Raw genomic sequence first — 27,788 nt, 5'->3', positions numbered from 1 at the left:
ACTCCATTTTATATGTTTCAGTAAGCGCTTTTGTTAATATAGTTTTGCTTACAGAAAAATACACAAAAGAGAGATTTCCAAGATCAGGTTGTTTAAATAAAACACATTCTTAAAATATTTTCTTTATCGAATTTTATGTACATACAATACATGAAATAATAAGAAACCTAAATATCACCAAACATTTTCAAAAACACAAACAGCCAAGAAATTTTACAATACAGTAATGTTTATCAATTATTACTTTATTTAAAAGGGTATTAGAAAATCGAAAAGTTATTCGGTATCGGGATAGCAAGTTGAGTAGAATTTACAGTTGTATTTGTTTTAGAAATTGAAATTTAAATTAATCCCAATAAATATTGTACATTACTTCTCGCCTCTACGGTAAATTAAATATTAAATCACATCAGCTTCCTCAAAATAATAAGCGAAACAAATGATCTATCTACTACGAAAGAAAAACGAACAAGTTACCATAACATTAACAAGCACATTCTGGTATACCAGTTTTGCACTAAAATTGCGTTTGGCGAAAGAGAAATGATGCCAAAAGTTCCTAACGCAACGGTCCTCTCTGATTGGTTAAATTTCTTCAGACAGACAGACAGACAAAGTCAAGGAGGTTAGAATAGAAGGAGGGAGGGTTCGTAGTTTCCTCCACTATCGGGGAATGAAACTCCGCCGAACAAGCGGCGTCCATGTTTGTGACTTCAAAACATTGCATTACGGCAGTGACATGTACGTGTTTCTAAGCTGTTCCGTGCATTTATTTTCCAGTAAAAATATGTTAAATTTATAATGAAATCCCTCGCTATTGTTGAATTTTTGTTTTAAAGTAATAAAGATGATATCCATAATTTACTATATACAGCAAATTATTAAGAAATAGTTCGAAATCTAAATGCATGCGCATAACATTAAAGCCTTTAAAAAATGATGTTTCTGCATATTTCACGGATTTGCTTAGGTTAGAAAATAAATCTTAATAAAATAAAACAGATTTATGTGAATTCATTGATTTCAGTTTATGCGCATTTCATATTTATTAATCTCAAAGAAACTGCCTTTAATTAAGTTGAATTACAGAAATACACCTATGTAAGTTTTTGGATACATCTTTCCACATGTTCAATTGTGTAAATATTTCACTTAATTTTATCACTATACTGCCCAGAAATTTGTAAGTTTATGCAAAAATTTTTAACAACAGAACAGTTTATCTTAACTTAAAAAAATGAATAATAATTAATATATAAAAAAAAGCATTGCTTTATTTAACACCTTTACAATTAATAAAAATAGTAACAATTGATTTCTTACTTTTCATGAAAGTTATAAAACGAATTAACTAAAACGTTCAAATTATACAATTTAAATCCTACCATATAGCATTGTATCTTAAGGAACGAAGATACCAGCTATAAACAGAAACATTAAAATGTATTTAATATATTTTAATTATAGTTATATTAAATAACCTATTTTAAGTCCTTTTGTATTCATATCTGGAAAGAAAACCACATGACATTGTGATATTTTTTTATATAGTTGTCATATTACATAAAAAAGAATATTGATACTTACGTGTGAAAAATAATGCCCGGAATTTTTTTCGAGAATCTATTTGTGCATCCATATGCAATACAAGCTGACATGCTTCAAAAAGAAAAGAAAAAATGTTGCAATGACAGATTTCCTTGCACAAGTCACGGTGATAACAAGAAGATGGCCGCCAAGCTTCACCGTTTGAGCTGAACCTTCCCTCCTTCTATTATAACCTCCTTGGACAAAATAGACAGATGTCTTGTTTTGCACCCGCTAAGTCTTTCTGCACCGACGGGCGAAAAATCAAGCATAGGTGCGAAGGAAAGGTATATAGAAAGAGGGGCAATTTCGTATTTGAGGAGAGTAAAAAGGAACTTCGTACATCTTGTACGAGTTCAAAAGGCCAGGAAGAAAAGATGGGACAAAATAAAATTTTAAATAAATGGCCCAAAAATAATAGAGGGAAAAAGAAAAAAAAAGGGCCTATAGAAAGAAAAGGAAAAGAAGTAGAAAATATCCTAAAATACGATTGTGTCCATGAGTGTAGTTAAAAGGAGAAGAAACTGTCTTCATTTACAATAAATAGTGTCTCACAGGTGTGTTTGTGTAGTGAGTGTGTTTGGTAATGGTGAATAGATGTGTTACTGGGGAAAAAACAAATATTGACGGTGTTAAAATGCTTCGTATCAAGGTATTTAGCATGGAATATAAAGTAATATGTACGCTTGCATCCTGAGATATCAACAAAGGTCGTCAAACAAAAGTATATATTAATTTAACCAAAGTAACTTATGCTACTTTCATTCTCAACATTTTCATACATTTTTCAAAAAGCAGCAGCAGACTAACAACATAGAACCATATACAATACAAGACCACAACCGCATACACCCCCCCCAAAAAAAATAAATAAATATATAAAATAAAAAATATATATATATATTTATGTGTGTAAATAACTGAGTATATGTATTAAAAACACAAATTAAACAGTATTTATTAATTTAACTATCATAATTTATTACAAGATTAATTATTTTACTATCATAATTTATTACTAGTTAAATAATGTTAATATAACACAATGAGGCACACTGTTATTTATATAAGCTCATAGTTCTAAAAATTCATTTAAGGCGGTGAAGAATAAACCATCCCTTACATATGGAGATTTAACAGATAGCAAAGAACAGTATGAGAAAAAAATCGGAGAGGTATAATATTATTTAAAGGCGAAACTATATTCAAGCGATCTAGAAAGAAAAGAGAATCCAGAAGATCCGAGAGGGAAATAGCGCGATGCCCAAATTATCCCTCTCATCCCCAAATTTTCCCTCTCTCGAGATTCCTTAAGGGCTTTGTAAGTGTTGACAGAGGTGAACTGATAACGCTGGCGTCTGTTTCGAGTTGATACACAAAGGAAGCCACAAGCAATGGCAATTTCAAGTATTTTTTAATGCTTTAAACTGATGAAAAATTAAGATTTATTGATTTAAAGGCACTTATTTATAGAAATTTGATTTAGTTTAGCTGAAAGAAAAGTACTTATCTTAAAATTCCAGTCTTTTGAAGTATATCCTTACATTGTCCGCTGTTTTATTCTCGTCAACATCGGAGCCGAAATTCATTGGAATGATATAGGTTTTGTAGAGGAAAAACAAAAAATTTTTCAAAGAAATTTAATTGATAATCAGAAAGAGGAAAGGAAAAATTTTCACTTTTTTACCGAGCGCAGCGATCGTGCTGCCGCTTGCCTCGGTGATCACACAGCCCTCCGTCTTAAATTTCTTCAGTTTCACCCCTTGTTTCTCGAAGGTCACGGTCAGACTCGCTTTTCCGTTTGCTATCGAGTGAAAAGAGTACCCCGACTGGTTTTTCCACATCGATCTTGACAGGTGTCCCATTATAATTTATTATCAAAACCAAAATTTTTAAAACTTATCATCAAATACAACGTTTGTAATCAAACATATATAATAATAATGTAACAAATAATTATAAACAAAACGCAAAAACGCTACTTTTGATTATAATTTGTAATCAGAAGTTGGGAGGATGTTAATAATACATTATTTATTTTAATTTTTATTATTTTGTATTTTAATTTTGCTGGCTCATGAGCAAGCCTCACTTTGATTTTGCTAGTAAAGTTTAGTAATTAGTGCTTGGCAATAATAATAGATATTCCAGTTTCAAGACGTTAGGGCATAGTAATTGTTGTCTTACGTGGTAATAGGGTTTGTTTTCGTTGAAACTGATTTTATTATTTGAATAATTACCGCAGTTATAGTTTTTTTAATGATAGAAGTCACATCTAAGCAGCCATATGCTTATTCACACAGGAGAGAAACCTCGTATGTGTGAAGTATGTAAGAAGTCATTTAAACGAAAGGATGATTTAAACAAGCATATGCTTAGTCACACAGGAGAGAAACCTCATGTGTGTGAAGTATGTATGAAGTCATTTAGTCAGAAGTTTACTTTAAACACCCATATGCTTATTCACACAGGAGACAAACCTCATGTGTGTCAAGTATGTATGAAGTCATTTAGTCAGAAGTCTACTTTAAACACCCATATGCTTATTCACACAGGAGAGAAACCTTATGTGTGTGAAGTATGTAAGAAGTTCTTTAGTCAGAAGTCATATTTAAGCAGCCATATGCTTATTCACACAGGACAGAAACCTCGTATGTGTGAAGTATGCAAGAAGTCATTTAAACGAAAGGATCAATTAAACGAGCATATGCTTAGTCACACAGGAGAGAAACCTCATGTGTGTAATGTATGTGAGAAGTCATTTAAAGAAAAGAATGGTTTAAACAAGCATATGCTTAGTCACACAGGAGAGAAACCTCATGTGTGTGAAGTATGTACGAAGTCATTTAGTCGGAAGTCTACTTTAAACACCCATATGCTTATTCACACAGGAGAGAAACCTCATGTGTGTGAAGTATGTAAAAAGTCATTTAAACGAAAGGATTATTTAAACAAGCATATGCTTATTCACACAGGAGAGAAACCTCATGTATGCGAAGTATGTAAAAAGTCCTTTAGTCAGAAGTCTCATCTAAGCAGCCATATACTTATTCACACAGGAAAGAAACCTCATGTGTGTGAGGTATGTAAGAAATCATTTAAACAAAAGAGTTACATAAACAGGCATATGCTTAGTCACACGGGAGAGAAACCTCATGTGTGTGAAGTGTGTAAAAAGTCCTTTAGTCGGAAGAGTAATTTAAACACTCATGCACATATTCACACAACCGAAAAACCTAATGTGTGTGAAATATGCACGAAGTCATTTAAACAAAATGGTGATTTAAAGAAGCATATGCTTAGTCACACAGGAGAGAAACCTCATGTGTGTGAAGTATGTATGAAGTCATTTAGTCGGAAGTCTTATCTAAGCAGCCATATGCTTAGTCACACAGGAGAGAAACCTCATGTATGTGAAGTATGTAAGAAGTCCTTTAGTCAGAAGTCTACTTTAAACGCCCATATGCTTATTCACACAGGAGAGAAACCTCATGTGTGTGAAATATGTATGAAGTCCTTTAGTCAGAAGTCTTATCTAAGCAGCCATATGCTTAGTCACACAGGAGAGAAACCTCATGTATGTGAAGTATGTAAGAAGTCCTTTAGTCAGAAGTCTACTTTAAACGCCCATATGCTTATTCACACAGGAGAGAAACCTCATGTGTGTGAAGTATGTATGAAGTCCTTTAGTCAGAAGTCTTATCTAAGCAGCCATATGCTTAGTCACACAGGAGAGAAACCTCATGTATGTGAAGTATGTAAGAAGTCCTTTAGTCAGAAGTCTACTTTAAACACCCATATGCTTATTCACACAGGAGAGAAACCTCATGTGTGTGAGGTATGTAAAAAGTCCTTTAGTCAGAAGTCTCATCTAAGCAGCCATATACTTATTCACACAGGAAAGAAACCTCATGTGTGTGAGGTATGTAAGAAATCATTTAAACAAAAGAGTGACATAAACAGGCATATGCTTAGTCACACGGGAGAGAAACCTCATGTGTGTGAAGTATGTAAAAAGTCCTTTAGTCGGAAGAGTAATTTAAACACTCATGCACATATTCACACGACCGAAAAACCTAATGTGTGTGAAGTATGCACGAAGTCATTTAAACAAAATGGTGATTTAAAGAAGCATATGCTTAGTCACATAGGAGAGAAACCTCATGTGTGTGAAGTATGTATGAAGTCATTTAATCAGAAGAGTAGTTTAAACACTCATATACGTATTCACTCAGGAGAGAAGACTTGTGTATAAAGTATGGATAAATTCATTTTTAATAAAGGATTATTAAGATATGCATATCGACAGAAGAGGGAAATCTGTCGTGCGTAGAAGTATTCATTTGGACAGCAGAATAATTCGAAAAAATATGCGTTGATCTAATCACAAGAAAAGCCTTCTGTCTTTTGAGAAGATGTTAAATTAGTATGAACATTTTATTTATCAATGTAGTAAAGATTTGTGTACACAGCGAAGAAATCTTTTTTTTTATAATGAAGTCAGTTTGAAACACAACAGTTGTCAGTATTAATTGCTGGGAAAATTCTTGGTAATAAAAGAGCCATTTAGTGGCAGAGTTTTAGATTTAAAGGTACACTGGGTGCTGCTGATGCTGTGGACAAGTTTTTGAATTGTCATTTGATATAAATAAATCATAATCTAATTATTTTTTTAAAAAAGCAAAAAACTACGTTTATGCAAGTTTTATCTCAATTGCATTTTTAACTAATGCTGACTTGAAGCTATATTTGCTTATATATCCTACCTTAAAGACTCCTTAAAAACTACTTATTCCGACCTTGACTGAAAAAGGTGGGATTGTTGTTTTGTTCAGTATCTGCCATGATGTGTTTTGTGTTTCTTCCACCTTTTTGGAAATTTGAATTTTTGATCCTGGATATCACTTTTCACAGATTTTCGAATCACTCATATTCAGTGTTACATCTGTTACCTAGCAAAATGCACTGTGGTGATATTATGATTGTTACCAATTTGGCATACTTCTGAGATGCAATTCTGGAGCAGGGCGAAATGCTTCATCCCATAAGTGTATTGTAACTTGTATCTTCTTTGTGCTAAAGACATTTCAGAGTTTATCAATCAAAGCTATTGAATTAATGATAGAGATGCCTTTCTTTTCTTGTAATGAAATAATATATTAGGTGATTTCTTTATTGTGTTAAAATACTAAAGACCTGCAGTCAAACTAGACAGTTCCATTTTTTTTACATATTTTTTATCTAATTAAATCTATATCAGGAAATATTCTCAGTATGACTATGCAGCTGCAATATGAAATGTCTCGAGTCTATAACATTCTAAAAGGAGTATATGGTTATGACATTATACTGATAAAGAGAAATGAGGTCTTGTAAGATAAAATTCTTTCAAATCCTGGACATACCAAGTAGAGCAGTGCCATGTGTGTAAAGTACCTAAGAAGACATTTGAAAAAATGAATCAGTATTGTGGTATTTCGATGCAAGTAAGAAACTCAAATATAGTACATATATATTCAAAAACTGGGTAGAAGTTAACAATTGGGTGCCCCTTGTTTTTTTTTTTTTTTTTTTTTCTTTTGCGATTCCTTTTAAATGCTAAGATTGGTGCTAGGAAGGCACAATTTTAAGATAGTTGCTACATAAAACCAAAATAAGAAGTCAAAAAATTTCACAAACCTGGTGTCCATGTACATATCGCTCTATTTTCACTTAAAAGAATATTGGAGAATTGCACAAACTAGGCATTATTCACTGCCTTAGCTTTGTCCATGTATACATTGATCTATTTTCATTTACAAAAATCAGGAAGCTAAAACAAAGTTAAAACTATCATGGTAAACAGAAATGGTGTTTCATGGCCCAAACTGAACAAAATTTGTTGCTAATCAGAAGGCACCGAATTCTACACTAGAGTCAGAAACTTCTATGTTCTTTATGCAGTGTTGAAAGAAACTTGGGCTAATCTTTGGATTATGGTAACTTGGCAATTTTTCGGCGAAAATTTGCCGACCAACACTGCTACAGCAAACTGCTAGTTTTTGTTTTTTGGACGCCATTTTGTTTTCACCAAGTAAAGGCATGTTTTTTTTTTTTTTTTTTTTTTTTACTCAACATTTTCTCCAACAATCTGCTAGCCGAATTACGCTTATACTAGAACTTTTATGGAACAAAAATGCTTAATCATGATGAAGATTAGGTGCGAAATTGGGAGAAAGTGCAGAATCGCAAACTGCTTGCCGCGTTTTTAAGAATTGCACATACACGGTATCATCCATGTACACGACCTATTTCCACTTAAAAAACATCCCAGAAATGCACAAAATGGCACTCTTGACTTTATCCATGTACACTGCTTAAGTCTTAGCTAATAACCTTTATCGCCTTACCAAAATGTCGCCAAACTACCTGTTACCATATTCCAAAGATTAGCCAAAAATACTTAAATTATGAAGATACTAAATTAAAATTTTTTTCAATATAAGTATATCAAATTTTATATTTTAAATGTTTTTCCCCCTTGATGTTAATTAATATATGTGTTTAATGGAAGTATGAGAGGAATTTTGTAAATGCTTCAGTTTCTTTTTTTTTTTTTTAATATTTAGCACTTCAAGCATAGATATTTTAATATTTAGTCAGTAACTTCTTAAATTTATGCATGTAAGTTTTTGTTGCACAGACATAAGACATTTTTCATGATATGCTCATGAATTGAATGTAAAAAAATACCTACGCAGCATGCATCTAATTCAGCATTCTGTGCAACTTTGTATGCATAAAGTAAGATGCAACTCTTTAGATATAAATATTAGGTATTCATCGGGTATCGTGATCAGATTCAGAAATGTATGCATACATAAATTTCTGAATCCTGTCCCAGTAGAAAAGGGGAACCAAATATTAACTAAAATAGCATTAGTCTCATTTACGTCGTTAATGCTGAAACATTTCCCTTGCTTTTACTACCGCAGACATCTCATTTGTGATATTGCTTTTTTTCTTGTCAAGTTCACCAATGGCTAATAAGCAGGGTTCTAAGCATAATATTAAGCATACTGTTAGCAGAAAGGGTTGATCTTTACAATATGGTAACTGGTAGTTTGGCGACATTTTGGAGGCGATAAAGGTTACTACCTGGGACTTTGGTAATAATGTGAGCAGTACTCAGTTCCGATTACGCATTATTTTGCGTGAGGAAAATGAGAGATCATGGGATATGTCATGTGATATTAATGGACGAATTACGGTTCTTTAATCGGAAAAGGGGGGAAATCGGGAAAAAAATCTGGAAATTTTGTATTTAGCTTTATTCTGTGTTGTGGGAAACAGTGTTGGTTAATTTTTGGATCCCATGGCCCTAACTAAAGTGAATTCGAAATGGGTATTTAGGCATTGTGATAAAGAGAAGTTTGCTTTTTATTTAGCGGAGGAAGTATGGAGGAAAAATTCGCAGAAAAAATCTTTCAATAATTTTATTGAATGAATTAGAAAAGTGTATCCGCCACGTAATCAAGATTCTGAAGAAGATTAGGTAAGTTAGTATTTTTAATTATTTGAGGATATTATTTTCATGCATTGTTCTAAATGTAAGGTGGAAAGGAATTTGGTATTATTGGGAAAATTGTTATTAGCAATGATTTAGTTTAAAGTAATTAGGATTCTAAGGTAATTTTTATTAATTTAATGTATGTGCTCATTTATATTTTAAGTAGTGTTTTTGAATTTAATTATATTTTAATGAAATAATAGTTATTTTGTGAATTTTATGTTTGTAGGAATTTGGTATATGTTTTAGTTGAAGTAAATGTGCATGGAAATAATTTAAATATCTGACACTAAGTATTTGTAATGGTTGCGGTATGAATTCGTTGGTGACGTTTATAATATAATAGATGATTTAGAGGTAAAAGTTTTTGGATATTTTATTTATTTTATATGTGGAAATGTTCATATTTGGAAAAGGTAAATACTTTTTCGCGATCAGGTAATTTCATATATGTTCTTTTTACCGGGTTTAAAGATTGAGAAAATTGTCATGTATTTTCGTGAAATTTTTCTAATTTATGAGAAAAAAGCAGCGTACATAGATATAGTGAAGAGTGTGCACAATGCCTTTTTGTGCAATTCTGGGATGTTTTTTTAAGTAAAAATAAGTCGACGTGTACATGGTTTAGTGATATTTTAATTAAATGATAGTTATTTTGTGAATTTTATGTTTGTAGGAATTTGGTATACGTTTAAGTTGAAGTAAACGTGCATGGAAATAATTTAAATATTTGATACTAAGTATTTGTAATGCTTGCGGTATGAATTCGTTGGTGACGTGTATAATGTAATAGATGATTTAGAGGTAAAAGTTTTTGGATATTTTGTTTATTTTATATGTGGAAATGTTCATATTTGTAAAGGGTAAATACTTTTTCGCGATCAGGTAATTTCATATATGTTCTTTTTACCGGGTTTAAAGATTGAGAAAATTGTCATGTATTTTCGTGAAATTTTTCTAATTTATGAGAAAAAAGCAGTGTACATGGATATAGTGAAGAGTGTGCGCAATGCCATTTTTGTGCAATTCTGGGATGTTTTTTTAAGTAAAAATAAGTCGGCGTGTACATGGTTTATGTGTATGTGTTATTTTGAAAAATGCGTAAGGAGTATGGTATTGTGCACTTTTTCCCAATTTTACAGTGAATATTTGTCATGATTAAGCAGTTTTGTTTGATAAAATTTCTAGCATAAGTGTAATTCGGCTAGTAGATTGTTGGAAGAAGTGTTCAGTAGATAAAAAGAAAAGAAACATGTCTTTACTTTGTGAAGACAAAATGGCGGCGGGGGAAAAAAAATAGAGGGTTGCTGTAGGAGAGTTGGTTGCCAAATTTTCGCCAAAAAATCGCCAAGTTACCATAATGTAAAGATCAACCGCAGAAAGTACATGATATTGAGCATTAATGTGTCTTTTTAAACATGTTATTTGGCAAAATCAGTGTGGCATAAAGCATATGGAATTTATGCCAGAAAAGAAAAAAGAACATGATATTAAGCATAGCAATAGCAGAAAATAATGATGTTAAACATGTATAAGTCTCATTTAGCTCATTAAACATGCAACTTAGTGCATATGCAGGTAAAATCCTAGTATACGGTGCAGCCTTGGGGCGCGATTTTGAAAATTATCGCTAACACCAAAAATGACCCAAACAACGTCTAACTATGCACTATATACATACCCAAACAACGTCTATGTATATACTATATATACACTATATACTAAGTATATACTATGTATAACTATATATATTCTTTGAATGAACCGTTTACTACTCATCGTGTATGTCCCGTTTTTATTGCTCATCATAAAGTCGCCAAAAGTAGCCAAATCCCGTGTGCACCGGATACTAGGATTAACCCCATATGCACTAAAGCTAGGGGGGGGAAAAGAATATTAAGTGTATGTAAATGAAATTTGCCTTTTTAAACATAATATTTAATACAGTTCAGAGTCCGAAATCCGGACCTCAAAATTACCAACAACATTTACTCGTAGGCTTTACGCATGTGCGTTTGATTTCCCCCTCCACACATAATAAAACATCTGGAGAGTCACAATTCTTATTTTCACTTCGACACTAAATAAAATACCTTGATATTAAAGAAGCAATCATTTAAGCATAAATTTGTATGATACGCAGCAACGGAGCCAAATTACGGCTACTGCAATAATTTGGCTCCTTTGCTGTATATCCCCTTGGTATACATCTCGAAACTAAACATTCCACATAGATACATCGTTGATCTGATGCCAACCAAAACATGACAACTTGAATAATGACTCATGTAGCGATGCATAAGAATTTTTTTGTGTTATTAATTGAATAATAAATGAGCAGTTTCCCTTAGAAAGTCCTCCACAAAGGCACTTCCCCTATTAGGCAGATAGCCCTCGAGGTTTTGCCATAATCACACACACAATTGAATAATAAATGAGTGTGATAACCTTTTATGTTGACATTATGCGTGGCAATTGTTACATATTAAATTAAATGAGCTAAAAAGTGTTGACGGTGAAAAATTTACCAAAAATTCTTTCTATATGCTAAAAATAGATTTTGATAATACTCATAGACCCAAAGATTACATTTAGGACTATTTAAATTAAGAATAATGGATTTGTTGTTCACGTAAATCCAAAACCAGCGGCATCGAGTTGCAGAATTTAGGACCCTCAGAGACTGCATCACGCGGTAAGATAGCTAGCGCGAACCCTCAATAAGGTATATGTATATATTGGAGTAGGGCCTGTTTATGTAGCAGTTTATTTTTTCAGAACTTTGATAAGTCTTAAGCATGTGCAAAAAATAGACATAAGTATAATAAATAACTAATACAATTCAGGCTTAATTGTCTCAGTGTGCGATAGAAAAATTTAACGGAATAACTTGCCGTTGGTTGCCAAGCTCATGATGCATATCAAATTATGCATAGTGAAGGATAGATAAATTTGATGATGATAGCCTCTAATTTTAAAAGTTTTCGGATATTCCAAACAAGGTGAAATTTTCCAATTAGCGTATTTTCTAAATAAATGTGGAGAAGTGGTAATAAATGAAGATGATAAGAAAGAAGATTTTCTTTGTGATGACAATGCTTCTCAATCATGAATCAATTAATGAATGGCAAAATCTGTAGTATGGTTCTAAATCCAGAAAATACCGCTACCGGAAGTGAAGAAAGCAGCAGAGAAGTTACTGAGAACGAGAAAATTTCAATTGACAAGTTAGTCGGAATTTTTGAAATAGCAGCTACAGGACTTCAACAGTGTAACTGAACAGGAGATATGTCTGTCTGTCTATGGAATTAAAGAGAATGTATTAGCACAAAAAGGAAGCAACTTACATTAAAAGAAATGTCTAATAAGGTAAACAAATAAATATTAAGCTTTATTGTAAATTTTGATATCCTTTACATCATAAGTACTTCATTATTTCATAAATCACGATTTTGTATTTTTAATTGTATAATTTCTGCATGCCACCTCACCAGATTTAAATTGATGATCTAATATCCGGAATAATCCCAAATCTGGAATTGCTGAAGTCCCGATGAGTCCAGATTTTGGACATTGTACTGAACATGTAAATTTATGTTAAGAAGAAAAGCAAAACAATATGTAATTAAAAATTAACATAAAAATAAATGCTAATTATGGAAATTGTTTTGAATTAATTCTGTATTTGTAAAACAGTTACAAATACTTGTATACATACAACGATACTTCATTTGCCTTTTATTAAATTTCTATGGCCACTTTTCCGAAAACAAAACCGTTAAGAATAGTACATTGTCGGAAAACAATCGTATTTAAAATTTCCTACAGTGAGTCTTGCACATTATGTTTAATTTCATGTACAAGTATTCAAATGAGTGATCTGTTAGATGTTTAGATTGTGGACCACTTTATTGCAGCTTCACTATGGATAAAGATAATGTTGAAATCATGCAAAATAATAATAAATTAGTGAAGAATAAATTATGTGTAGGAAGTCAATGAGGATTGTGATATAATGTGCAAATTGTGCATAGCAGTCAAGGAAAACAATGACAATACAAGAAAAATGGGGTAACAGTTTACAATTGTGTACACCTTGTTATTTTGGTGCTTTCTTTATGATGCCAATATCAGCACCAGAAAAGCACAATTTCAAGATGCCCGCTACATGAAACCAAAATAAGAAGTCAAAGAATTGCACAAACTGTATGTCTATGTACATATCAATCTATTTTCACTTTAAAAAAATCAGAGAATCGCACAAGCTAGGCATTGTGCACTTCCTTAACTTTGTCCATATGCGCATCAATCTATTTTCACTTAAATAAAGTCAGTAAGCTAAAAGTTAAAACTATCATGGTGACCAGAATAGGGGTTTTATCGCCAAAATCAATCAAAATTTCTTGCCAATTGAAAGGGCAGCCAATTCTACACTAGAGTCAAGAAATGGATTTTTTTTTTTTTTTTTTTTTTTACTAAGTAAGGCACACAGACAATATTTATTTGAAGTATTTCATATGGCATTTTTCAAAAGTATTGTGAAAATTGTCTTCACTATTTGCTGTAAATGCAGTACAAAGTGTGATGTTGCGATTCCGCATTTGGAATTTTTCTGAATATTAGAACATCTTCCTAAATCTAGTAAGAGGGCAGTTGGGAATGATAAAATTAAAAGTGTGAAATAATAAAGCATTTATTATCTAAATGGTATAAAAATTTACAAAAAACAAAGCTTCATATTTATTTGTTCACTTTATTAAGCATATTTTTCAGTGTAAGTTGTTTTGTTTTTGTGTTGATGGAAAAAACATATTTTGGGGCCCAACTTGATGACAGTTGTGATTTTTTTTTTGGGGGGGGTGCTATTCCTGTTTCTGTGCAGTGCCCTTTCAAGTAAAATGTCATCCAAAACATAGTTAAAACAAAAAAGTATAATCTAAATAAACTGCATTTTAAATCAAAATAAAACACGAATATACAGATTATCTAATCTGTGCAGTACGGAAAAGAAATGTCGACTTGCCTTATTTCGAAATTGTGTCTTTAGAGTGTTTTGTACAAAATTCCTTAACAGCATCCAAAAACAGTTTAAAATTATTTGAACTGGAATCTGTATACTACCATCAGCACATAATTTCTCAAAAGTAAGAATAAAAATATCCTTTGTAGTGCCGGACTGTCAGTGGCATTTCTTTTTAAAATCCCTTTTTATTACTCAGGTGATCTTCAGTAAAACTCTCTCGTGGCACCTACACATAACCCCTTAATTTCTCGAAACAGTGTACTTTCAATAGATTACAAGTTGCTTATTTATAAAATTGTATTGCGTCTCATACTATGCATATTCGTGTAAATCATATAGGAAAAAGTTACAGCAGGCACAAAATTGTGCCCTAAGACAGATCTCCAACTTGCCCTGGTACGTTCGAAATCAAAAACTTCATGATGAATTAGGCAATTGAACAAGTGAAATATTTTTATGCTAACCTCTCAAGTATGAGCAACCCCATTATAAGGGTTTACGATTATGATTGGAATGATCCAAATAATTGTAAACGGCCTATGGCCATACTTAGTACACATATTATTTGTTGACATGCTTTACCTGTACTGTGCATTTGTGACTTATGTTATAATTTAAGTGCACCAGTTGACTCACAGTACCTGTGTTGAATGTACATATTATATGCATCTCTAGATTCAGGTTAAAGCCAGCTCTTTTCCCCTTTCTCAGCTTTTGCAGATGGCATTATGGTCTCGAAACTCGGCGAACATTTTATTTCTTCTAGAATTAACAGTTATCTCACTCTCCTTTTGCTAAAAAATAATAATATAATAATTTTAAATAAATATATATATTTTATGTTATTTACTCATGACAACATTTGAGACAACCTACATGTTCGACAAGGCGTAGGGTTCTTGACCCAGGCACCCTGGTGCTACACCGTTTCCATGCGAGTGAGAAACGATATGGTTCATTAGAGAAACATCTGCATATACGTACAGCAGAAAAAACTGATGTGTAAGGCATGTAAGAGTTCATTTGGATGAAAGGACATTTTAAATATGCATATACTTAATCACACAGGGAAAAAAACCTCACGTGTGTGAGGTATATAACAAGTCATTTGTTCCCACTAGTTATTTAAACAATCATATACTTATTCATAAATGCGAGAAACCTCATATATGTGAGATATGTAATCAGACATTTACTGAAAAAGGAACTTTAAAAAACCCATCTGCTTAGTTACACAGAAGAAAAACCTCATGTGTGTGAGATATGTAATAAGTCATTTAAAAACCCATATGCTTATTCACACAGGAGAGAAAACTTGTGTGTCTGATGTATGTAATAAATCGTTTGCTGGAACTGATCATTTAAAATCCTATATGCTTATTCACACAGGAGAGAAATATGTGAGTTTATGCATGTGAGGAATGTAACAGGTCGTTTACTTTAAAAGGTGATTTAAAAAGACAGATACTTATTGGCACAAGAAAGAAATGTTTTGTGTGTTAGTTATGTAACAAGTCACTTACTCAAAAAGGAAATTTAAAGAGACATATCCTTAATCACATAGGAGAGAGACCTCATGTGTGTGAGGTATGTAACAAGTCATTTACTCCAGTGATTGTCATTCTTTTTTTGTCGCGGCACACTTTTAATGATTTCAAAATTTGGCGGCACACACAAAAAAAGAAAATATAAAAGAAAAAGATAAGTTTAATAGTTGTTTACTTACCTATAATACACTGTGTAAAACAGTTTATGATAATAATTTTGAATGTAAAATAAAATAATATGTACTACAAAAACAGAAGTATATTTATTAAGGGATTAATTACAAGTTAAATAAGATGTAGAAAATTGTAATAATATTTTTAAAGTTTCTTTGGTCATCAAAGGATAATGTTAATCCAAAATGAATAAATTGATTCTTCCGAATATTTTAAAACTGAATCTCGATTAATAGAAAGCGATATTAGTTTTTCCTCTTCGTTCAAAGTTAATTCAAATACAGAAGGTCTTCGGCAGAAATTCGGCTTGGATACCACAATTGGCGCGCTAATTAATGTCTTAAAAACCGAATTTTGCCAATTCCCATGTGTACCGTATGCATATTTCACAAGTGCACATCAGCGTAGCCACTGAGGGAGGGATTTCGAAAAAAGACCAATAAGCTTCTATTGCTCTTGTGACGATAAATCTTCATGCATGTGTGCGTAAGTTTACGTTTTAATTTGAATTTGTTTCGCAGTTATAAATGTGTGGCGTAACAGTAGAAAATCTCGTAGTTCTTTCGTTTTTCTGAGTTTAATGAATCGCCGACAAAATTGTGTGACAAAATATTTTCAACCACCTTGCTTGAATCTTAAAGCACGCGAAAGGTCATGTGACATATCAGAAATATTATTGGATTTCCATTGGTCCATCCTAGAAGCCACTTCCTCGGTTGTTACACAGATGTGCACGTGTGAAATATGCGTACCGTATACTAGAATTAAACCCATTACTATTTTTACTATATACATTTCTAAAATTTGGCGGCACACAAAAGTGCCACGGCACAGTGGTTGAGAATCACTGATTTACTCTAAAAGAGAATTTAAACAGATATATGCTAATTCACACAGGAGAGAGACCTCAAGAGTGTGAGATATGAAATAAGTTATTTGCTGACAAATGTACTTTAAACAAACATGTACTTATCCACACCTGAGAGAAACCTTATGTGTATGATATATGTAATTAGTCATTTACTCACAAACATAGTTTAAACAAAAATGTACTTATCCACACAGGAGAGAAACCTCATGTGTGTAATATATGTGAGGAGTTCTTTACTCACAAACATCTTTTAAACAACCATATACTTATTCACAAGGGGAGAAACTCTGTGAGTTACATGTGTAAGAAATCGCTTAGATGTTATGAAAATTGAAAGTTGGATGCCTACAAATAATAGAAGGCTAGTGTCTTTTGTTTAAAAGCTAGATTAACAAGAAAGTTTACTCATCTGTGCAGTAATGACTTGACCATGCTATAAAGAAATGTCTTTCTATGAGGTGTATTTAACTTGTCTTTTCATATCAATTCTGAATAAATCATTTGTTTGTTTCCACAAGATTAAAACTTCATGTTTGCGAGATAAGTCACAAGACATTTTATCATCATGTTAGTGCGAAATACAACAGACTTATTTTTCATGAAATTTCTTCCTGAAAATCATACCATTAGTATATCCCACTACATGTGTTTTCTGTGCGATATGTATTAGTATTTCATATCACATATGCAGGCTGATTAAAGTATTGCTGATTTAAAGCAATTCTTATTCTTGGTATTTAATTAGAAATGAAAGATTTAAAACAGCGTGTTCGAATAGTGAAAAGGTAATGACTGTTTATAATGTTTTGAATCAAGAAATTGTATTCACGTCACATTCCTCCCATTCAGGTAATGTCATGAAATGTTTGAAATGTTGAACATTTTCATTTGACTGGAAATTTCATTTACATTTTGCACTGTAATCCACTTTTCACTGCATTTTTGTAAAATGTATGGAATGTGAAATATCTTGTTTTGTGATAATTTTGGTATTCTAGGATTTAAGTAGTTCTATCTTCCTTGTTAACTTCTGGAACTGCTTTTTTAATGTTGAGAATGCTTAGAATTTAGATTTCAGTAAGCTTATGTGTTCAGTGTCATATATTTAAAATGTTAATTTTGGACTATGAGTTTGATGGTCCAGTGCAGCTTGTAGTGTCTTTGAACAAAGTCAGAATTTCTTGAGGTTTTCTTTTTCTGTGGTAGTGCATAATCATTCTTCCAGCAATCATGGGTATAATAATTCTTCAGTTTAGCAATTCTGCCATTTAGTGTGTTTCGTTTTTGTTGTATTTCAAAGTCGAACAGTTTTTGTAAACAAATAGTGGTCTTTTTTTGCCTAAACCTAAACTATGGCCTTGCAGCATTTGCAAGCAATGGAAAATATTGGTGTAAAATTTCTGCAAGAACACGAAAATTTTGCTGAAAATTTTCGAAATAGAACAACGAGGAAATTCTTTTCCTCCATACTCGAGTGTTGCACGAACCCAGTTTTTTACCAGTTCTACCATTTTTTTATGCAAAAACAGATAGCTTTGTCCTTGAGGAGGAGAAAATTGCAAAAGAATAACGGAAAGATAGAAGCATGTATTTTATTTTTTTTTATTCATTGCTTATTTAATAATTCAAATTTGTATTTTCAAGTATGTTTTGTTTTGCTATATTGATAATGTTGTACCAATTTATAATAAATATTGACAGTTTGGGTATCTTTCTGGAATAAAGGTGTGAAAACCACGAACTTGCACCCAATAAGTAACTTTTCATGTGTAAAAAATCAAAAAATTGTGCAAAGATTATTTCTTTATTATATTACTAACTTTTTTTTTTGCTCATGGGTCCATGCAAATGTTTCAGATACGTTTGTACTAATATGTGTCTGTTTATTGTCTATTATTAAGTATTCAGTTTTGACATCTGATTCCTGTGGAATTTGCTGACTTTCATTTTACCACCTTCAAATTCTTCTTGATCTGAAATTCTGAAGAATGGGTTAATATTTCATTACCCTGTGCGTGCTGTAGCTCTTAAGTTCATTTTATTAAACTCGGTTGTTCTTGTGCTAACAAAAAATTTAATTATAGTTCTGAAATTAGATATGAAAATGTTTCTCAGCTTCGATAACAGCTGAGTTAATGATTGAATCAATTTGTGCATATATCAATGCTATAGAAAAATCCCATGTGCATATATAACCAAAAAGCATTTGGAAATATCTTTGTAATGTAAGAAACAGTTATTTACTAAATACGTTTTTAAGGAACATTTTTTTTAAGTTATATTATTTTTGAAAAATTTTCTAACAAGACATAATTTTTAATTTTCAAAGGCACATACTAGTGTTTGATATGCATTAACACTTATGTACCAAAGTAATCTCTCATATTTATTGTGTAATTCCTGCTTTGTTTGGAAGTGTTTGTACAAATCAACCTTATGATAAATGGGAGCTTAAATTTGTTATGAAATTCACTGAGGCAAAATATTTCAGGTATAATGCAACTTAAGACTATGAAAGCATTTGCCAAATTTCATGCTTTATTGTCTCTTTTGTTATTTCAACTCAAGACACATTCTGTATTAGAATTATATTCAGTTGATGTTCGCAAACAGGTCTCGTAACAGAAATAAGAATTGTGATCAGGCAAAGTTGTATAGTTTTAAAAGAATGTAACTTTGCCGAGTCCTTTTAATTTTATTTCATGGGATTGATTGCAGTAACATCTGTTTTAGTTGGCTTGTTTTATATAATGAATCTTATTTTTTCTTGTAATTATAACTATAATTTTTTTATCATTATTAAGGCTTAAAAGTTGAAGAAATAAATGTATTGAATTTAAGGAGATATTTAAATGCAAGAATTCTAATATTTGTATTATGAAAGTTTGTAATTGCATGCTTTAAATACCTTTTAAATATCTGAAAAGATTGTTTTGTTTTAAATCAAATATTAACTAATATTAAGAATTAGTTAATATTTGATTTTTTATAGATATGGTATAGACATATTAGTATTAACTAATATGTCTATACCATATCTATAAAAAGTAGGTTATGGAATGAGTTTTGTCAGTGCCACCTGATACAAGTTCTTTAAAATCAACTTTTCACAAAATAGCTGTAAATCGACTTATTAATTTATTTTTAATGCATCAAGCATAAGTGTAAAAGTAAAGAATTTTGTGAAAAATTCTCTCAAGGGCACAGTCAGGAAATGAGTTTAGTAGATAGCCAGTGTTGCACTCTACTCAACCTCTGATGTCTTTCTAAGGCAAAACAGATCACTGTATGCTTGGGGAGAAGAGTAGCGGAAAAAGATTTTTAAAAAAATTAATGTAAATGTCTTATTCTTTTAATGTACTATCACATAATCCTTATTTAATAATTAAAATTTGTATTTTCATTTTCTGAAGTATATTTTATTTTTATGTTTTGTTCAGGAACTTAATGAGAAATTCTGTTAGTTTGGGAATCTTTCTAAAACACGAAAGTATACAAAAACCACCACCATCCAACCAATAAGTGACTTTTACATTTTAATCTAATAAAAAATGCCAAATTGCACCAAGATGGTTTTGTTAATATGGAAGTACCAAAGTTTGTTTTAATATTTTGTCTTTTGAACTTCATAAGTAATCAAGGGTAATGATTAGACATTATTCACTGTAAAAAAATAGGGGTTGATCTTTACAATATGGTAACTGGTAGTTTGGCGACATTTTGGAGGCGATAAAGGTTACTACCTGGCACATTGGTAATAATGTGAGCAGTACTCAGTTCCGATTACGCATTATTTTGTGGGTCGCCGCTTTTTCGGATGGCCCAAACTGTCCTTTTACTATCGATAGGCAGCTTTTTGCCACCGATAATGAAATGGCCGTTGTTTATCGATTACGAAGGTTTTAATGTTTGGATTCGTGTATAAACTTTGTCAGAAGGAAAATTAATATCGCGAAACCTTGCAATTTAAAGGAATACTTTGCAGACACGAAGTAGAAACTGTTAAAAAAATTTGCTTATTATTATAGAAAATCATAACCATTCGATGATAAGAGTATGTTACGAAGTATGTTATATATCATACGAGTTATGAAAGTAAATGTAAAGATAATGTATGTATGTATGTGAAGTAAATAAAATCCTCTAGAACGCAAACACTTTATTTGGTTATCTAGTTGAAAGTTTGGCCATTTTGTTCTTAAGTATTTATCAACATAAATTTTTATTAATTTTATTGCCTAAGATCTGGTTGATGTTTCCAGATCTGGTCCAAGTTAAAAAAAGAAAAAAATGTTTATAGACGTTCATATTCATTAATTTTGTTGCATAACGTGTAACAGAACTCTGTTTGATTTTTATTTGGTTTCATTGACAGCTATTGCATGCTTTTTTTTTTTTTTTAAATAGCTGATGCTTTACAAAACCTTCCATACTATATTAAACATTAAACAGGGTATACTATGATAGATTTGAAAATTTTTATTGTTTCTTCAGAAACTCAATGACTACTGTATTTTTCATCCTGTCTTATTGTATAAATGCAGTCTGTTGATTTGAAATACAGTCAAAAGTCGTTAATTCGGACACCCATAATTCGGAATGATCTATAATACGGACATCAAAACTAAAAACTTTCTGCGCATGCGCCACGTTGACACATGCGCAGAGCGTTCACGCGTGCGCGTAAGACCTTTTACGACTGCGCATATAAGTGTGCGCAAGTGCAGAATACGTTTTCGCTTGCGCATTTTATGTATAATGGACGTATAAGCTAAAATTATCTAATTATCTATTTCAGTTAATGTTGATGATTGCGTTGTTCCTTAATTTTCGAATTGCATCCGGCTTATTATTTTTTGCAGACTGTAAGAGCAATTTTATAAAAGTAAGCATAAACTTTCGATTATATCAAATAGAATTTCCGATATATATTTGTTAATATGTAAAGGATCTAAAGCGAAAGTATGTTTTGAAATCCGAAATCTGTTTATCAATTTCACGCTGCTCGGCGGCGGGCGCCTAATGAATTGGAAGTTGATTTGTCAGCACTATCCTTATCTTCAGCGCAGATGTTTTTATTTTATTTGGCTTGTAATTCCTTACCAAATGTAGTATTTCATCTCGATATGCTCCGTCTTTGATATGATTTAAAACAAGTTCTTCGTCATTATAATTCGCTTCCGATAGCGAAGAAAAGTGACAGAGGTTATTGAAAACAAAAAAATTTCGATTGACAAATTAGTCGGTGTTCTTGACACAGCAATTATAGGACTTGAACGGCGGAACTTTGTAACTGAACAAGAAATTATGTCTGTTTAATAGAATTAAAGAGAAAGTATTATCACATGAAACGAAGCAAAACTTAAACAACTTACATTGAAAGAAATGTTTAATAAAGTAAACAAATAAATATTAAGCTTTTTCTTTTTGCAAATTTTGATACCCTTTAGATCATAATTGTTCTTTATTTCATAAATTACGGTTTCATATTTTTAATTTTAGAATTTCTGCATGCCATCTTACGAGATTTAAACTGATGATCTATAATCCGGAAAAATCGATAATCCGGAATCGCCAAAGTCCCGACGAGTCCGGATTAACGACTTTTGACTGTATAATAATTTAACAGTCAGTGTGTAAAGAAAATCCATTCTTTAGTTTTATAATGAGCAACGTTTTTCAAAATAATCTTATAATTAAAACAGGTTTTCTGAAGTGTATTTATTTCTTTAGTGATGTATAAGTCAATGCTACTTAGCTTGTATAATATTACATTACTGTCTATTTTGACTGGTACCAGTAGGCTAGCAGATAAGATAGCTGAACATAGGATGTTTGATCCAGGTACAAATACTGGTGAATGGGATAGCTGATTTTCCTGTTTTTCCTTATGTATTATGTGAATACAAGTCAATTTCTCATAGAAATACCTTCTCAAAGGCATCCTTTACCTAAGGTACATAGCTCTTACTGTAGTTACCTTGTTTTGTGTAACTTAGCATAGGCGTCAAAACCTTAATAATTTTAATACAAAATAACAAAAAAATTTTTTTGCTATCATATTACCATAACAAATTTCACAGGATGCACCAAACTGTGTCAACCGTGTGTATGTGCAACAATTCTTCAGTTTTTAATAAGCAGCATCACCATTTTTGTATGTTTTTTTTTTTTTTTTTTTTTTTTTTTTTGTGTGTGTGTGTGTGTGTGTGTGTGTGTATTTATCCAAGTTACAATGATTTTTATAACTCATTTTTATTTTTATAACAAATCATTTATAAACAAATCATACTTTTTTAAATGTGAAATTAATTTTAAAATATGCACTTGTGGAGTTTGTCTGCAATGGATGAAATAGTGGTGTGAATAAAATTCTGAAAAATAAAGCTGTATCAAATTATAAAGTTACAGAAGAATGGAATTTGCTATGTTAGTTGAATTTAAATTAACGGAATCTTTCTCCCTTCGCTGTTGCTATACCACCAAAAGAAAGCCAATTATGAACAGCGTCCTGCAAACAAAAACTTGCTTGTAACAAGGTTTATTGATTGATTGGTACAGACTTTAATGGCATATTTGTTACCAAATGAATCTAAAGCAAACCAGTATGAAGGGTAGTTTTACAGGTTAACTTGTTTTCAAATTAGCAACTCTGTAAAAGGGATCATCCAGCTGTACTGACACTACATGTTCTTTCTCATAGCTTGTTATTTGGTTTGTAACAGGCAGTTAAGATAAAAACACTTATAACACTGCTTAATTTTTATGTATGGTAGCCCAGTTACATGACTAACATTTTCCACTACTTTTTTTACACTGTAATCTTGGTTTAGAAAATTATTTACCAAGATTTTGGGATGTTGTATAGGAATATCATATGGAACAACTACAGCCAAATGTTCAGAAGAGAAGAAGTTTCAGAAGAGAGTATATACTCTTACTGAATCTTTTCCTGCACTTATTGTTTGATTTGATATTTCCTGTATAGTGGAATGACCATCATGACAACATAGCGTCCTGTAGCTCTTTCTATATAATTCCATTCAGATATTCACACTTTTATTTTTGTAAGTTAATGCAGAAGACAATACATATTTACATCTATTTCTGATACTTCCAATTTTAAGGAATAATCATGGAGTCTATACTGTTACATAGAAGATGCTAAAAAAATACTTAACAGGGAGTTTAACATTATTCATGCAACAAAGGAGCTGAAGTTTATTGCATTTTTAACAATATGTTAAAACTCATACAAGCATTTATTTCTTTTATTATAGATGTAAATCAATGACCAGTTCCTAAAGTATTGAAAGATACAAGGAAAAAATTCTTAGTTCATAGTGCCAAAGTATTTTGTTAATATTGATAAAATTCAATTAAAAAAAGATTACTCATGTTATTATGTAGAATTGATGCTAAAATTCTATATTAGAAACAAGTATCGATTAATTGTGTTAGGTAGAATTAATAAACAGTCGGGCGGAAATTTTTTAAATGCATAAAACATAACAAAAGCCAGGGCTGTATTTATTCCTCCATTTAAAAAATTGTGGCTTTTCTATCCAACTGTCTTCAAATCTGTAAATTCAGAAAAAACTCTAAAATTGTAATTTTTTAGAGAGAAGCATTTCCATCCTCAAAAAAATAAATGTTAAAAAAGAATTGAAATACAAAATTTGTGCATTTTATGCAGAAAGTGAAAAGAAAATCATTATTTCATTATAATGTTAATCATAAAAACAGATCTGCTTAATATTTTTTGTAACAGAAACTTAAAGAAATATTTTTATTCTATTGCATGTCCAGTGATATTAAAAATAGTTTTAAATTTTGATTTTAACTTGAAGATGCCCCAGAGGAGTTGCACGATATCTAAAATTTCTCTGAAACTTAGTTTGAAAACCTTCAAACTACTTGAAAACTTCAAATTATGTGAAAAAAGAAATGTAGATGTAAACAGCAGTGATTAAAAAGTTTTAATGACCAAAATATTTTCATTCCATCAGATTATTTGTTTATTTTGAAGAAGACATTGTAGAGACATTAGGATTTTTTTGGAAGCTGAGAGACGTGAAAAACGAGCAATGCCCTCTCCGCGACTAGAACCATGGACCTCCCGAATATGTGCCGAGGCAGGCTACGAAGGCAGGAGAAATACCTTATAAAACAATCCGATAAAGAGATAACAAGTAGAAGATAAGAATTTTTTTCTTCTGGAAAATTTAAAAAAAAAAAATTGCATATTGCATATATACAAGCCTATACCATAAATTATAAGTACAGTCAAAAGTCGTTAATCCGGACTCGTCGGGACTTCGGCGATTCCGGATTATCGATTTTTCCGGATTATAGATCATCAGTTTAAATCTCGTAAGATGGCATGCAGAAATTCTAAAATTAAAAATATGAAACCGTAATTTATGAAATAAAGAACAATTATGATCTAAAGGGTATCAAAATTTGCAAAAAGAAAAAGCTTAATATTTATTTGTTTACTTTATTAAACATTTCTTTCAATGTAAGTTGTTTAAGTTTTGCTTCGTTTCATGTGATAATACTTTCTCTTTAATTCTATTAAACAGACATAATTTCTTGTTCAGTTACAAAGTTCCGCCGTTCAAGTCCTATAATTGCTGTGTCAAGAACACCGACTAATTTGTCAATCGAAATTTTTTTGTTTTCAATAACCTCTGTCACTTTTCTTCGCTATCGGAAGCGAATTATAATGACGAGGAACTTGTTTTAAATCATATCAAAGACGGAGCATATCGAGATGAAATACTACATTTGGTAAGGAATTATAAGCCAAATAAAATTAAAACATCTGCGCTGAAGATAAGGATAGTGCTGACAAATCAACTTCCAATTCATTAGGCGCCCGCCGCCGAGCAGCGTGAAAATGATAAACAGATTTCGGATTTCAAAACATACTTTCGCTTTAGATCCTTTACATATTAACAAACATATATCGGAAATTCTATTTGATATAATCGAAAGTTTAAACTTACTTTTATAAAATTGCTCTTACAGTCTGCAAAAAATAATAAGCCGGATGCAATTCGAAAATTAAGGAACAACGCAATCATCAACATTAACTGAAATAGATAATTAGATAATTTTAGCTTACACGTCCATTATACATAAAATGCGCACGCGAAAACGTATTCTGCACTTGCGCACACTCATATGCGCAGTCGTAAAAGGTCTTACGCGCACGCGTGAACGCCTCTGCGCATGTGTCAACGTGGCGCATGCGCAGAAAGTTTTTAGTTTTGATGTCCGTATTATAGATCATTCCGAATTATGGGTGTCCGAATTAACGACTTTTGACTGTATATAAAATTCTTGGATTATCTAATGGGGGGAAGTAATAAATGTAAATATTAATATATAAGAAGTAATAAATGTAAATATTTCAATAAATGAATAGATAAAAAATGGCCTTAAACAACCTCATGTTTAAATTACTTGGAGAAATTAATGCCAACAAAAACATTATTATTGAAACAAATATAGATAATAAACACAAATTGCCTAATGTATTTAATTTCAATATCTGAATCACAGAATTTTCAAATAGAAAGGTTTCACTGAATAATGACCGGGTAAAAGATAAGTTATTATGATGGAATTAGCTTTTGGGTATCGGAAATGGACATGTGGTTGAAGAACGAAAGCTTGCTTTAAATTGCAGAGATTTCTAATACATTAATTTAATATATTTTTAAAAATATTTTAATAATATAATACTTTTCTAAAACATTTATTTTATTATCCAAAATTATTTTCTAATTAACAGAAAGGTACGATGTAAGTTTCAGTGATTAATTATCAGAAAGGCTTCTTCTGAATGGTTTAATAATAATAATACAAGGAAATAAGCTTATTTTACACATGCCTTATGGCATAAGGAAAGGAACTTTTGAAATATATTAAAAACTAAAAAGATTTACATATACCATAGAAATGATTTTTAACTCTAAACAAAATTACTGGTTATCGTTTCGGAAACAAAATTCAGTACTTGCCCATAGTAAGACCAACTTGTGAAAGATTTTTTGCCAAACTGCAAATCATTGCATAACGAAGAAAATTTCCAAAAGCCATTTTGAAATTTTTAATAATATGACTAATAAGCATAAGATACTACTTTTTGATCCATAACATGGGATGTTTGAACTAACTAAGAAAAAACTTTAAATTGCATCAGTATTATAACGAGCTAATAAATTTTAAATCACAAAATACAGTGAACCATATGTAAGACAGCCAGACACAGCTACTATAAAAATATTTCTACGGAAGTGGTTGTCTTAGGGAGGGGATAATTGATGCCAGTGTTGTTAAATTACCACTTTTGTCGTTCTGGTACAGTTTTCTGTCTACATATTTTGAATCTGAAATAATGCATTCAGCACGGCATGCACACTGGGTGTAAGGAAAGAGAAGCAACAGATAGAAACTGGAGAGTATGGTTAAATGATAAAAACCAAATCCTTAATACCACTATTGACAGAAAGAGACTAAAATGCAAATAAGAAGCAAATTTACTTAAAAGCTAACAATGAAGAAGGATTAAAATTAGAATCAATGGTTAAAAACATGGGATTTTTATTGATATAAAATATCAAATGCCAAATGAAGTGGTGTCTCCCCCCCCCAGTATAATTTTTCGATGTGAAGAAATGGAAAACATGATTTTTTTTTAACTAGCAATCGTAGGCAATGCAGAATTTATTAATTTTTCTTTGAACATAATTTTGTGTTGTTCAGAACAAAATTTAGGTCACGCATCTCTGCTGTTTGGGGGAAACTTAAAAAAGAACTCTGTGAACATAATTTAAAAAAAAAGAAAAAATACGGGTCACTAAAATAAATAAAAATTCAGATTCTTTTCTTGTGTTCTAACATATGTAATTATTACTTCAGTAGATTCTAATATTTATTTTATAATCATGCATTATTACTACTTAGGCAACAATACAGACATATATAAATTTTCACTATTTTTTACTGTCATTACATGCACAATTG

General features: G+C 31.3%; 1 protein-coding gene across 1 annotated transcript in view; it reads left to right on the top strand.

Moving 5' to 3' along the window:
• The first annotated feature begins 3,764 nt into the window (after positions 1–3,764).
• Positions 3,765–27,788, top strand: part of LOC146993821 (uncharacterized) — a 79,359-nt gene continuing 55,335 nt past the window's right edge. Inside the window, exons 1-4 of the mRNA XM_085826251.1 lie at positions 3,765–4,249; positions 4,529–4,865; positions 4,963–4,973; positions 5,027–5,677. Coding sequence (XP_085682377.1) covers positions 3,875–4,249; positions 4,529–4,865; positions 4,963–4,973; positions 5,027–5,677 — 1,374 coding nt within the window. The 5' untranslated portion in view covers positions 3,765–3,874. The remainder of the gene's footprint in view (positions 4,250–4,528; positions 4,866–4,962; positions 4,974–5,026; positions 5,678–27,788) is intronic.

The sequence above is a fragment of the Stegodyphus dumicola genome, chromosome 11 (genome assembly GCF_044657685.1).
Source record: "Stegodyphus dumicola isolate Sdum_Otavi_A_Nest chromosome 11, ASM4465768v1".
In the NCBI taxonomy this organism is placed as follows: domain Eukaryota; kingdom Metazoa; phylum Arthropoda; class Arachnida; order Araneae; family Eresidae; genus Stegodyphus; species Stegodyphus dumicola.
This window is presented reverse-complemented; position numbering and strand designations above follow the sequence as displayed.